The sequence below is a fragment of the Sus scrofa genome, chromosome 15 (genome assembly GCF_000003025.6).
Source record: "Sus scrofa isolate TJ Tabasco breed Duroc chromosome 15, Sscrofa11.1, whole genome shotgun sequence".
NCBI lineage: Eukaryota > Metazoa > Chordata > Mammalia > Artiodactyla > Suidae > Sus > Sus scrofa.
Window position 1 is genome coordinate 112420956 of NC_010457.5, and position 13968 is coordinate 112434923.

General features: G+C 36.3%; 1 protein-coding gene across 50 annotated transcripts in view; it reads left to right on the forward strand.

Moving 5' to 3' along the window:
- MAP2 (microtubule associated protein 2) overlaps positions 1–13968 on the forward strand; it is a 306355-nt gene that overhangs the window by 264378 nt on the left and 28009 nt on the right. For 21 of the 50 annotated variants that reach the window (XM_021074986.1, XM_021074995.1, XM_021074989.1 and 18 more), the window contains 6 exons: positions 1064–4819; positions 5018–5224; positions 5397–5531; positions 8408–8469; positions 11987–12157; positions 13117–13264. In XM_021074986.1, coding sequence (XP_020930645.1) covers positions 1064–4819; positions 5018–5224; positions 5397–5531; positions 8408–8469; positions 11987–12157; positions 13117–13264 — 4479 coding nt within the window. The remainder of the gene's footprint in view (positions 1–1063; positions 4820–5017; positions 5225–5396; positions 5532–8407; positions 8470–11986; positions 12158–13116; positions 13265–13968) is intronic. The other 29 variants (XM_021075002.1, XM_021075008.1, XM_013984445.2 and 26 more) reach the window with 8 other exon arrangements.

Consider the following 13968-nt stretch of genomic DNA (forward strand, 5'->3'; position numbering starts at 1 on the left):
TGAATTTTATTATTTTTCCCCAAATCTTTTCTAGATGATTGCATTTAAGCATGATGATCACAATGAAATAATTTTGATCATAAAATACAAATGAGACTCGGAAGTCTTTTGGAATGGTGAACAAATAAAAATTTAAAAGAGTCTTTTAATTTCTGTGAAGCATCTCTAAAGCCAGTACTGGTCAGCGCATCACCAGTTGGCCAGGTTCCAGGGAATAAGATCATGAACAAGGGGAGAAATATACTTTCATAGTTGACTCTTTTTAAAATTTGGTTACTGCGTGACTTCCCAGTATTAACACTGTAATTCAGATTTTCTTACTTCTGTCATACAGACTTAATAAGGATTAGGACCTAAGAATTTTGATATGTGGTGGAAATTGACTTGTCAATATTTAGGTCATATCATATAGAATCAATAGCAATTATTTCTTTGTATTATTGAAATTTAATCTCATGACTTTTAAAAATTTATGGTAGTAATCTTTCAATGCCCCTGAAATTGGCTCTGGCATTTGTTGGTCAAATTAACTGAAATTATTTAATGCATATTATTATAAAGTAATTGGCCTTCTGCCTCTGGTATGCCAATGCAATGAGAAAACAAAAGAAAAAGTTCAGTAGAAATCAAGTCTTTTCCATATTTAGATTGGTATATAGATTATTTTGTACTGTTAACATTACTTATTCAATATTCTTTAATCTGTAATATTTATTTGTAGAAAGCACATGAAATTTTTTTTCTACTACAGTATATATACATCACATACTATTTAGAGAAACCAAACAGACAAAGGAAAAAAAAAAGAGTAGTCAGAATATACTCTTACTACAATTAATTTCTGGATACATTAATTCACAATAGGAGTTCATTTTAGCAGTTGTACACATGTATCTCAGTCCTGACATTTTCATATTGATTTTTAAATGAGTAGCATGCTTGCATGTTTCATGGTTTTTCTTTATTCCCTACCATTCATTTGCCATTTCAAAATATAATTTTAAGCTTACTGCCTGAAAGCACTTGCCTATTATGTGTTTAAAAATCAACCCAATTACTTCAGGTGTACTTACAGCCTCGAAGATGGAGTTCCATGATCAACAGGAATTGACTCCCTCTCCAACCGAGCCATTAGACAAGAAGGAAAAGGAATCTGAGAAAGAAAGTAAGCCTGGTGAAGACCTTAAACATGCTGCCTTAGTTTCTCAGCCTGAGACAACTAAAATTTCCCCTGATAAAAAAGACATGCAAGGCGCAGAAGAAGAAAAAGAACCTCCTGCTCTCTTTGGCCATACTCTTGGTGCCAGCCTAGAAGACATGAAACAGAAGACAGAACCAAGCCTGATGGTACCTGATATTGGCCTTCCTGCAGAGCCCCCAGCTACAAAAGAGCAAAAGGACTGGTTCATCCAAATGCCAATGGAAACAAAAAAGGACGAGTGGGGTTTAGTTGCTCCAATATCTCCTGGCCCTCTAACACCCATGAAGGAAAAAGATGTACTTGAGGATATCCCAAAATGGGAAGGGAAACAATTTGATTCTCCTATGCCAAGTCCCTTTCAGGGTGGAAGCTTTACTCTTCCTCTAGATGTCATGAAGAATGAAATTGTTGCAGAAGCATCACCCTTTGCCCCTGCCCTATTACAGCCAGACGACAAAAAATCTCTGGAAGAAACTGGTAGCCCAGCGACTGCCAAAGATAGTTCTAAAGTTGAAGAGCCCCATAAGGATCAACCTGACAAAATGGCAGAAGCACCAGCTTCAGAGACAATTACCTCACCCAAAGATTCTCACCTTTCAATTGTGGAAAAGCACATCCCAGAGAAAGTTTTAGGAGAAGAGAAAGGGGCAACGCAGCAAGAGAGTGTGCAGATAACAGAGACTCCCATCCTCAGTGGACAAGAATCTATACTTACTGAAAAGGAACCTCACCTAAAACTTGAAGAAAAAACAACCATTTCTGAAAAAGAAGCTATGCCAAAAGAGAGTGAACCCCTGAAATTGACAGATGAAGAAACTGGTGTAATTCAGCCTTCCACAGAGCACACTTACTCAAAAGAAGAACAGAAAGGCCAGGAGCCTCCCACAGATATATTAAAACAGGACTCATTCCCCATAAGTTTGGAGCAAGCAGTTACCGATTTAGCCATGACCTCTAAGACACTGGAAAAAGTCATGATCGAGCCAGCTGCACCAAGCGAAAAGAGTGCCACCCAGGAGCTTTTTGAAGAAAAAGTTGCTGACAAAGATAATAAGGTTGAAGAAGTTGGAGCTATACCCTCAGCTGAGCTTGACATGCCATTTTATGAAGATAAGTCAGGAATGTCCAAGTACTTTGAAACATCTGCCTTGAAAGAAGAAGTGACAAAAAGTACTCAGCCAGGCAGTGATTACTATGAGCTAAGTGACACAAGAGAAAGTGCCCAAGAGTCTTTTGAAACCGTATCTCCCATGTATAAAAATGGCGACAAGGGACTTCCAGCAGAGAAAGAATCCCAACCCAGTGCTCCAGCACAGGAAGCAGGGTATAGCACTCTCGCACAGAGTTATCCATCTGATTTACCTGAAGAACCCAGTTCTCCTCAAGAAAGAATGTTCACTATTGATCCAAAAGTGTATGGGGAAAAAAGGGATCTCCACAGTAAGAATAAGGATGATTTGACACTAAGCAGGAGTTTAGGACTTGGTGGTAGGTCTGCAATTGAACAAAGAAGCATGTCCATCAATTTGCCCATGTCTTGCCTGGATTCTATAGCCCTCGGATTTAACTTTGGCCGGGGCCATGATCTTTCTCCTCTGGCCTCTGATATTCTAACCAACACTAGTGGAAGTATGGACGAAGGAGATGATTACCTTCCAGCCACAACACCTGCAGTGGACAAGGCCCCTTGCTTCCCAACAGAAGGCAAAGAAGAAAAAGAACAGATAGAAGGAGAAAAAGCTACTGGAGAGGAAAGTACTCAAGTAGAGACAACATGTGAGTCACCTTTCCTAGCCAAAGATTATTACAAAAATGGTACTGTCATGGCTCCTGACCTGCCTGAAATGCTAGATCTAGCGGGCACCAGGTCGAGATTAGCTTCCGTGAGTGCGGATGCCGAGGTTGCCAGGAGAAAATCCGTCCCATCAGAGACTGTGGTGGAGGAGAGTAGCACTGGCTTGCCCCCTGTCACTGATGAAAACCATGTCATTGTTAAAACTGACAGTCAGCTCGAAGATCTGGGCTACTGTGTTTTCAATAAGTACACAGTCCCACTCCCATCACCTGTTCAAGACACCGAGAACTTATCTGGGGAGAGTGGTTCCTTTTATGAAGGCACTGATGATAAAGTGAGAAGAGATTTGGCCACAGATCTTTCTTTGATTGAAGTCAAACTGGCTGCTGCCGGAAGAGTCAAAGATGAGTTCAGTGCCGAGAAAGAAGCAGCCCCACATATCTCTAGTGACAAATCAGGACTGAGTAAGGAGTTTGATCAGGAGAGGAAAGCTAACGATAAGCTGGATACAGTACTAGAGAAAAGTGAAGAGCAAGCTGATTCAAAAGAACATGCCAAGGAAACAGAAGAGGCTGAGGATAAAGTGGAACCTTTGGGATTAGCAGTAACCCACGAGCAAGCTTCAGCCAAAGAACCAACAGTATCAGAAGATGCCTCACCTCTCCTGGCTGAGAAAGAAGAGAAAGGTCTTAGTTCAGTGCCAGAGGTTGCTGAGGTAGAACCCTCCAAAAAAGCCGAACCAGAACTGGAATTTGCTGCAAAGAAAGCTGACCAGGGTCCATTAGATGTTAAAATCAGTGACTTTGGACAGATGGCCTCAGGGCTAAATGTAGAGGCTGGAAAGGCAGCAGAGCTTAAACTTGAAGCTACCCAGGACCTCATCACCTCCACAGCACCTCAGGAGGCAGATGCCTTTATGGGTGTTGAGTCTGGCCACGTGAAAGAAGGAACCAAAGTTAGTGAAACAGAGGTCAAGGAAAAGGTAGCCAAGCCTGACTTGGTGCACCAGGAGGCTGTAGACAAAGAAGAATCTTATGAGTCCAGCGGTGAGCATGAAAGCCTCACCATGGAATCCTTGAAAGCTGATGAGGGCAAGAAGGAAACTTCCCCAGAATCTTCTCTAATTCAAGATGAGATTGCTGTCAAATTGTCTGTGGAAGTCCCCTGTGCACCTGCTGTTTCAGAGGCTGATTTAGCTGCAGATGAGAGAGCTGATGTCCAGATGGAATTTATTCAGCTACCAAAAGAAGAAAGCAAAGAGACCCCAGATATATCTATCACGCCCTCCGATGTTACAGAGCCATTGCCTGAAGCCACTGGAGCTGAACCAGCAGAGGCTCAAAGCGAGGAAGAAGAGATAGAAGCCCGGGGAGAATATGATAAACTGCTCTTCCGCTCAGACACCCTTCAGATTACCGACCTAGGGGTCCCAGGTGTCAGGGAGGAATTTGTGGAGACCTGCCCAGGTGAACACAAAGGAGTAATTGAGTCCGTTGTAACCATCGAGGACGATTTCATCACTGTCGTGCAAACCACAACTGACGAAGGGGAGTCGGGGTCCCACAGCGTGCGTTTTGCAGCCCTGGAGCAGCCTGAGGTAGAAAGGAGACCGTCCCCTCGTGCCGAAGAAGAGCTTGAAGTAGAAGAGGCAGCTGAAGCCCAGGCTGAACCCAAGGATGGCTCCCCCGAGGCTCCAGCTTCCCCTGAGAGAGAAGAAGTTGCACTCTCAGAGTATAAAACAGAAACCTATGACGATTACAAAGACGAGACCACCATTGATGACTCCATCATGGATGCTGACAGCCTCTGGGTGGACACTCAAGGTGTGCCTTATTTTTTTTAAATTTCCTACTCCCAAATAAAATTCAGTGACCTAGTGGAATTTTTTTTTTCACTTTAAACATTTTTAAATGACCTTTCCCTCTTATGTTTTTGCATTTTGTTAAAGAGATGAAGAATTTTGTACATTTGTTACTAATGCTTTCGTTGTTGTTGTTGTCACGGTTTGCTTTGATCCGCAGATGATGATAGGAGCATCATGACAGAACAGTTAGAAACTATTCCTAAAGAGGAGAAAGCTGACAAGGAAGCTCGGAGACCATCTCTTGAGAAACATAGAAAAGAAAAGCCTTTTAAAACCGGGAGAGGCAGAATTTCCACTCCTGAAAGAAAAATAGCTAAAAAGGAACCTAGCACAGTCTCCAGAGATGAAGTGAGAAGGAAAAAAGGTTCATTTAACAATCACTTCTTTAAAAATGTTTTTGAAGTAATTCATTATTACTTGTTAGTAGAAGAAACTGCCTAACAGTGGTAACTAATTATTGATGAAATTTCGTTCGGGTTTGCTCCAAGTGTTTATTTTTTCCTGATGGTGTGCTTTTTGTGTTTTCTTATTCATAGCAGTTTATAAGAAGGCTGAACTTGCTAAAAAAACAGAAGTTCAGGCCCACTCTCCCTCCAGGAAATTCATTTTAAAACCTGCTATCAAATATACTAGACCAACTCATCTCTCCTGTGTTAAGCGGAAAACGACAGGTGACTGATCAATTCTGCAATGTGGCTGGCAAACATAGACATGTATTTTTTTTTTTTTATCTCATTACTGTAGCAGCTTCATTTTGTTTTTCTTCCAAGAATCTCAGCAGTCATGAACAATTTCGCTATTAAGTGTCTTGTATCATTATTCTTTTTTTTTCCTCCCTGCAGAAGAGGTCATGACCATCTGTTTCTTTGTCATGCTCAGACTTAACAGTGATTGTATCTTGGCATTGTGCTCTAGTGTCACGTTCTGGGGATTCCTATTTTCATTCTGTGTGTTTGGTTAGACGATGGCGATGACTATAACCGTGGTATGCATTATCATTATTTTGCTTATTTACCTCCCTCATGCTTAAACCCATACATATTTGTCCTATTTTCTATATTGTTACTGCCAAATCTGTTACTGATGTTGATGAATTTACTGAGAACCACCAAGTGTGCATTTTGATTTTGAGATGGAAAGTGAAAAGCAAACCTAGAGTGAAATGATGGTTGAAAAATTACTTTGCTTTTGGATGGAAAAAAAAAAAAGCAAAAGGAAATGGTCTGGTAATTCCATCAGATTTTATTTTTCATATCCAAAATTAGCCAGGCTTTATGATGATATTGCATCTCTTAGCTGACATTTTTGTCCTTGGGATTTTCTTAAATGTGTTGGATCCAAACTGCTAGATTTCCATACATGATGTAGTATTCAAAATTTTAAGATAAAACTTCCTCCCTCCAAATATCTTAGAATTTAGGTTTATTTCTATTTTGCCATCTTCCTCTCATCCTGTCTTCTTCAAATATACTTGTTTTTTTACTGTTTAAAAAAGTAGTGGAGTGAAATGTGCCACAAATCGTAATAAAAGCCTATGTATAATATTTATAATGCAAATTCTATTCCTAAATTTTAGTGCAAAGTATTATTTTAAATTTATAATTATATTGGATGCTCTTAATTTAGAATATATGTTATTTTAGCAATGGTTAAATGGCATACTTGTATTCTACAAAAGAAGGTATCGGATTACTAGGTCAGAAAGGAGTATTTCCTTTCCATTATACATGAGAAGTGCCTTTATTTAAATTTTCGGATGGCTTTAAAGGGTTAGGAGCAGCATTAACCCTTGTTAGAAAAAGAAAATCAAGGCAATTGATGGTGTTATGATAGCCACTAAAAATTTCAAATTTTTTTTAATTTGTGTTCTTCACATAGGAAATATCTGATATGCTTCTTTCAAGAACTAGTATATAAGGCAGGATTTGAAAGTAGAAGTCTTATAATTATGCAGAGACCTTGATGATGAAGGCTTAGAGTGAGGAGTTTCTCTAAATTAAGAGTTAGGTGTTAACATGACATCTCTAAATCTTATAGTACATCTTAGAACATTTTCATTAAACTTGGAATTTTTCCTCTAGTTAGAAAAATTCTTGCACAGGCAGAATCTCTTGGTTTGGGCATAAAAATCCTGTATGCTGCCTGAAAGGATGAAAAATATATTAGGATTGTAAAATTTCAGAGGAAATGTCAAATGATTTGGTACAGCACCTACGTGTCATTGGCATTCAATTTGCCACATTGAGAGTAAATTGCCTTTTTAATTCCCTCATTAAAGGAAATGTAAGATCTTTGGACTAATTAGGATCTTCCCTTTTTTATTCAAATATTAAGATACTCAAACAGAAAGCATATACCATACTTGAGTGCTGTTGGCTTAAAGCAAAGTATATTTATCACAGAAATGTGAGCTATGTTATAGAAATAGTAAAGAGGCATAATTTATGCTGCTTCTTTAAAAAAAAATTAGTTTCAGAATCTGTGAATAATCTTACTAGCCAGTCCTAAATAGCATAGAACATATTGTAGACCATTATTATTTTTGTGTTAGAGCTGCATATGGCATAAGAAACCTTTTTGAAACTCATTCCAAGTGCTTATAAGGATAAGCGTTTTTTTTTTCTAAGGATTTCTCTCTTGTGAAAGTAAAGTTAGGTGGAAGTAAACACACAAGCTTGTGCCTTTTATGTTCCAAGCCCAGTTTTTAAATAGGGATAGTTTCCTAAATCACAAAGGATTGTATTCAATCATGAGAGATATTTAAGTCAAGTCAGGTAAGTTGTCAACAGAAATTATGCCAGCGGTGGTGGAGTTTACAATTGAAACCAGAAGAATAAAACAGCAGCAAGAGAAACAACAGTAACAGATGTGGTAATAATTTCATACAGGAAGTGCATGTGTAGAACATGTCCTATTTTACTGAACTTAAAATTCCTCTCACGTTTTCTCTTCTTGACAAACTATTTTTCTTCCCTTCCCCTCCCATGTGGTGCATTTCGCGTCAAACAAGTGTGTCATTCATATTGTGAAATGAAGGGGTGCAGAGGGAGAAGGGTTGGCAGACCATGACAGTTTAGAATATAAAATGCAGAAGTATCTGTAGATAGGCCAGGGGCTGCATGAAGAAGGTTTGGGAATCCCTGTGCATATTCTTATATGATGCCGACTCTAAAAACCAAACACTCCCCTTTACCTTAAAGTCTGCAGCATTTGAAGTACTGTCCTGTGATTTCCATTGTAAAGGATCTATCCTCATATATAATAGTAATTTAAGGATACGTTGGTAACAGAAAATTATTTGGTGTGCTTACCTGTGCTTTAGTAAATGCTGGGTTATAGTATTTAGCACATGCTGCAGTGGGAGCCACACACTGTAATGTTGTTATTATTCAGGTTTCTTCAGTAACTGAATATGAGTCTCAATACAAACAAAATTCACTTTGCATTAGTCTGTTGACACAACTGAATATCCAAAAGGTATTAAAAATGCATTTATGTGGTTTTTAGCCATTAAGTTTGGGGTTATTTATGTCTTTTCTTTCAACAGCAGCAGCTGGTGAATCAGCTCAGGCTCCCAGCGTATTTAAACAGGCAAAGGACAAAGTCTCTGTGAGTAAAGTGACTTTTCTCATTCTTCATTTAAAGTTCCCTTTGGTAATAGTGGCAATGTTTTAATCATTTTGAATATAATTTAAACTTGAGATGTTCACTCTTTTAAATCATTTTAAATGGTTCACTCACCCAGAATGATTCTCGACGGCATTCGAGCATGTCCTAATGTCTTCTGGAATGTGACAGTGGTTGGTGAGGGCAGGGTGGGAATGTAGGCTGCCTGTTTGTTAGTAAGACAAAAACATGAAACAACACAATGACCTGGCAAAAATCGAGGAGCCCAGGTTACTTACTTTTTATAGAATCAAGGTAAACCATTTGTAAGCAACACTAAACTATATTTTACCAATATTCATTGTTGTTTTTACAAAATAAGAGTGTGAGAAAATTTAACAATGTGGATAAGCAAAGTAAGTAAAAATATATTATAGTTCCGTTATGTAAAGATAACTGTAGTTGCCATTTTGATGAAAAATCCTAATTTTTTTTCTACGCATTTATAGGGTTTAATAACAAAGGTGGAAACACTATTGGTTTTCTTTCTTTCTTTCTTTTTTTTTGGTCTTTTTAGGGCCACACCTGCAGCATATGGAGGTTCCCAGGCTGAGGTCTAATCAGAGGTACAGCTGCCAGCCTACACCACAGCCACAGCAATGCCAGATCCTTGACCCACTGATCGAGGCCAGGAACTGAACCTGCAACCTCATGGTTCCTAGTCGGATTCGTTTCCACTGCACCACAATGGGAACTCCTGGTTTTCTTAATTAACAGATTTCCACATCATTAAACATGCTCATACATCATTTTAATGATTATATAATATTGGATTTTATTTTTTGCAGTGATATACTTAACCAGTTTCCTCTTATTAGACATTCAAACTAATTTTCTGTTATTTTAGCACTATTACTGTAGAAACCTTGGTGGCTAAATCTGTGAACATATCCACATGCATTTCCTTAGGATAATTTTTTAGTAGCAAAATCATTGTTTCAAAAAGGAAGTCCATATTTAAAGTTTTTGCTTGATACTGTTGAATTCTCCTCCAGAAAGGTTCTACTGACTTACACAACCTCCAACTGTATGTAAACATACCTGTGTTCATTATTATCACCTGATGTTCCTATACTATTTTATATTTGCCAAGTTATGTATATGAAACATTCTGTTGTTTTAATTTGGTTTGTATTAATGATGTTTAGCATCCATATTTATAAATCTTCTATATTTCTTGTTTTGCAGATTTTATTTTTATAATACTAATCATGTTTTTTAAACTTTCAAAAGACCTAAGCCGACATGAAATATTTTACTTTTTTTCAATGAAAGAAAAAAATGAAAAAACTTCTACTGAAATCTTAAAATTACAACAAATAATTTGAATGATTTCAATTACATTAATATTAATACATTAACATAGTAATGTATCACAATAATCTGGGTCTTAGCCATTATATATGATATGATATCATAATTCTTTGATATCATTCTAACAACTAATCAAATGTTAGACTTCCACTTTTTATTTATTGTGAAAAATAGGAATTTATTTTCAGTGACAGCCAAACCTTTTATATCATCTGGAACCCAAGGGGCTTTATGTTGATTAAAAATTATATGCATATTTGATTTTTATATAAATGTTTTCAGACATATTCCTGAACACATGGCAAGCCATAGAATCCATTTTTTGTTTCAGTAATTTTAGTCTTTATTTTGGCCACACTGTTTATTTCAAGATGTGTATCTCTTTACCTTCTGATGTGGACCTAGTAAGTTGAATTAGTTAAGTGCAGGGTTATGAAACAGACCAGGTCCAGTTTTGAACATTTACTAACCATAAGATCTTCTTCCTGTGTCTTAATTTTCCAAAAATAAGGGGAGAGTAAAAATTCCTTTGTGACAAGCGAGTTGTGAATATTAACTATAGTAAGTTTATAAATCAGTACACTCTATAGTTCTTAGGGCATAGTATTTATTCAATAAGCAGTAATAGCTACTATTATTTAAAAAGTGGAAGTCTTTAGGAGCAGATATAGAAAGTAAGTCTGAGCTTTCTCCTGGTTAGAAAAATAATTTGTAAAAAAAAAAAAAAAAAGAAAGAAAAGAAAGAAAGAAAAGGAAAAAATAATTTGTAAGTGTACATTGTTTGAGAAACCTTTAGGAAATTTTCAAGTCCCTTGGCCTTCAACTAACTCAAAAAGAATTAGCATTCAGTGCTTACATTTAGGACAGAAAACTTTATACCTCTGACCCAAAACTAATTTTTTTTCCTGAATGCCCATCTCATTCTTCTGAAGAAGGGAGATTAGACCACTATTCTTTCTATTTCTCATTTAATATCCTTTTCCCCTTGTAACCTCATCTTCTTCCCATAAGTTTTCTCAATCCTCAAGATTAACTCTTATTTGTCTGATAGTTAATACATCCATCAGAACAGTTTTCTTTGATTTTTTAATTAATCTTTATTGTGAACCTAACCTATAATCTTTCATTTCATTTGGGTTTTTTTGTTTGTTGTTTGTTCACTTTATTTTGTTTTTGTTTTTAGCAAGAGATTGGTGGATACTTATGCTTCTGTTGAACTGGCCACAGAGGTTAAAATTTGAGATAAAACTCTTGGTTTCAATTGCTATTTTTGATAACAGCTGAATAATATCAATCATTTGAAGTTAAAGCTCTCCTTGGCTTTATCATACTTGTCTATATTTTTAACAGTCTTCCATGAGACACGTGGTGTTGCCAGCATAGCTTTCTCCAAAAGTTGCATATATACAGCTCCAACCCACTTGAGCCTGCACTTATCAACAACTTTCCCAGGGATTATCAACACCTGTAAAATAAGTCTTATGATTTTTATGGGCAATCTATTCAGTTCTGACTCATTTTTAGACTTTACAGCACTTCATACAAACTGTGGCCTATGCATAAGAATGTTACTTGGTATAACTTGGTCTCTGACATGCAATTTACTCATAAAATGAACTCATTACATAGAACATCTGCAATTTTTGATGAAATCAGTGTAGATAATCTGAAAGTACATTTTCTCAACTTAAAAGAAATATTTCCCATTCTTAGACCGTAAATATACTTTGTTCTAATGTTCTCGAAGTGTGATCAAAATATTGATTATATATACCATTTAAAGGATGTGTTTATTAAAGGAACAATTCCAACAGTCTCTCAAGATATTTTCCAAATATGGTAATCCATAAGACTTATGGGTTAACCGGAGACCTTATACATAGAATTTATAAGAAAAGTAATATTTTCATTTATGTTCTCATTATATGAGTATCCTTAAGTTAGCTCCAGTTAAAAAGAGGTATTCAATGGAAATCTCTTGTTCTCACATAAATGTACATCTCTGTCATTGATTATAACCATTTATCATGTGTTCTTGTTAAAAGTAGACATTTAATTTCTTATATGTTTATGTTCTTTTTTAATTTTCCTTTTATTTCATAGTTTGGTTTATTTTGTGCTTCTGTTTGTTTTCTTTCATGGCTAGACTTCTACCTTGTCAAAGATTCCTGCCTTACAGGGTAGCACAAAGTCCCCAAGAAGCAGCTCAGCCTGCCCTAATACGACTAAAAGGGCCACATTTTCTGACAGTTTATTAACACAGCCCACCTCGGCGGGCTCCACAGGCCGTTTGCCCTACTCAGAATCAGGGAACAAGGTAAGGCAGCAAGTCAATCAAAAGTACAGAAAGGAATATCATTTGGGAGAAGGTAATAGAACACAATTCAATAAATGTGTAACAGCAACTTTCAGTTCTAAAGTGTTTGACATATAAACAGTAGACCTTATTAAAAACAATGTTTCAAAACAGTATAATCATTAAAAAATAAAAAATGTCTTTTTCTAAGATATACAGTGGATAATTATTTATTTGATAGTTAATAAAATATACTTATTAATTTCAAATATGAAATATATATAGCATTTCATATGGCAATGTTATATATCAAACTGTATACTCTAACAATAACAAATCACATTATATATAATATAATAGACAATTTGGGCGCAGCATCAGACATACTAGGATTTAATACTAATTCTGTACCTCCCAACTCAGTGAACTTGGAAAATATATATAAACTGATGAAGCCTGTTTATGGGGCTCCAAAAATGCATATCTCATTTTTTGGAAAAAATTAAATCATAAATGGATGTAAAGTGCTTAGCATGCCTGTCGCATATGTGCACTGTATATAACTGTGGACGTTGCTAAATATTATGCATGCAGTGCCCTTCTGCCGGTCCTTTCTGATTAATACATGATCATGCTTTCATGATGAAATGATGAAGATTTCTCAGTAAAATTATTAATTACATGAAGACTACTGAAGTACATTATTTTTATCCATGTTATCATTTCAAATTTGAATTTCACAATCCAGTTTTAGCACTAACTCTGAAATAGCATATTTTTATAAAACATCTGGGCGAATCTGAACATTGAATTTTGAAGCAGAAATGTTTATAAGTATACGTGAAATTCAGTAGGGTGGAGGAGAAGAAATTTGTCTATCAGTCAGCACAGGAGGAAAATTAACCTGAGCAATCTAATCATCTTCTATAATTAAAGCGAAGATTCACCAGAACCAACCTCGTTTCGCTTCCCCCAATCAGGATGGAGTAACCAAGAGCCCAGAAAAGCGCTCTTCTCTGCCGAGACCGTCCTCCATTCTCCCTCCTCGCCGAGGTGTGTCAGGAGACAGAGATGAGAATTCCTTCTCTCTCAACAGTTCTATCTCCTCTTCAGCACGGCGGACCACGAGTAGGTTCATTTTGGTTTGGCTTCCTTTTTAATCATTTAAAAAAAAAAAAATTGCAGAAGTGGAATAGCTTATGATGTACTTTATTTAACATTTTCAAATAAAACATGCATTAAAGACAGATAATTCCTTGGTTGCCTAGTGGTTCAGGATCTGTTGTTGTCACTGTTGTGAGTGGGGTTCGTTCCTTGCCCAGGAACTTCTGCATGTCATGGGCATGGGAAAAATAAAAAAAACAAAAAACAAAAAAAACAAACAAAAAAAAAAAACAGATTGTCTTAAGAATGAGAAACCTGTTCTATCAATGGGTCCAAACAACTGTTTGAATGAAAACAACTGATGGAGGAAATGAGTACACACCACCTTATTACCCATTAAATAGGATTGAAGTGAAGTCATTTTCACAGTATATTTTTCTCCTTTTTCAAATTTAAAATAAAAGAGAAAGTTTGAAAGAATTAATTAGTAGAGAAAATTAATAGGGATTTTTAAAATATATACCTGTATAAACTTAACCTTTATTAGAATTTCAAGTCCTAAAATCTAACTAGAAAATCAACAATCACAATATCTTAAAAAAAAAAAATCAACAATCAAAATCAAGACTCCTGCTCAACTTGTGAAGAATTTGCATTCCAGTGAGTCTGTAAGCATAGCACATTGTGTGCAATAGCTTTGATTTCTTTTGATTTCATAATGTATTGGT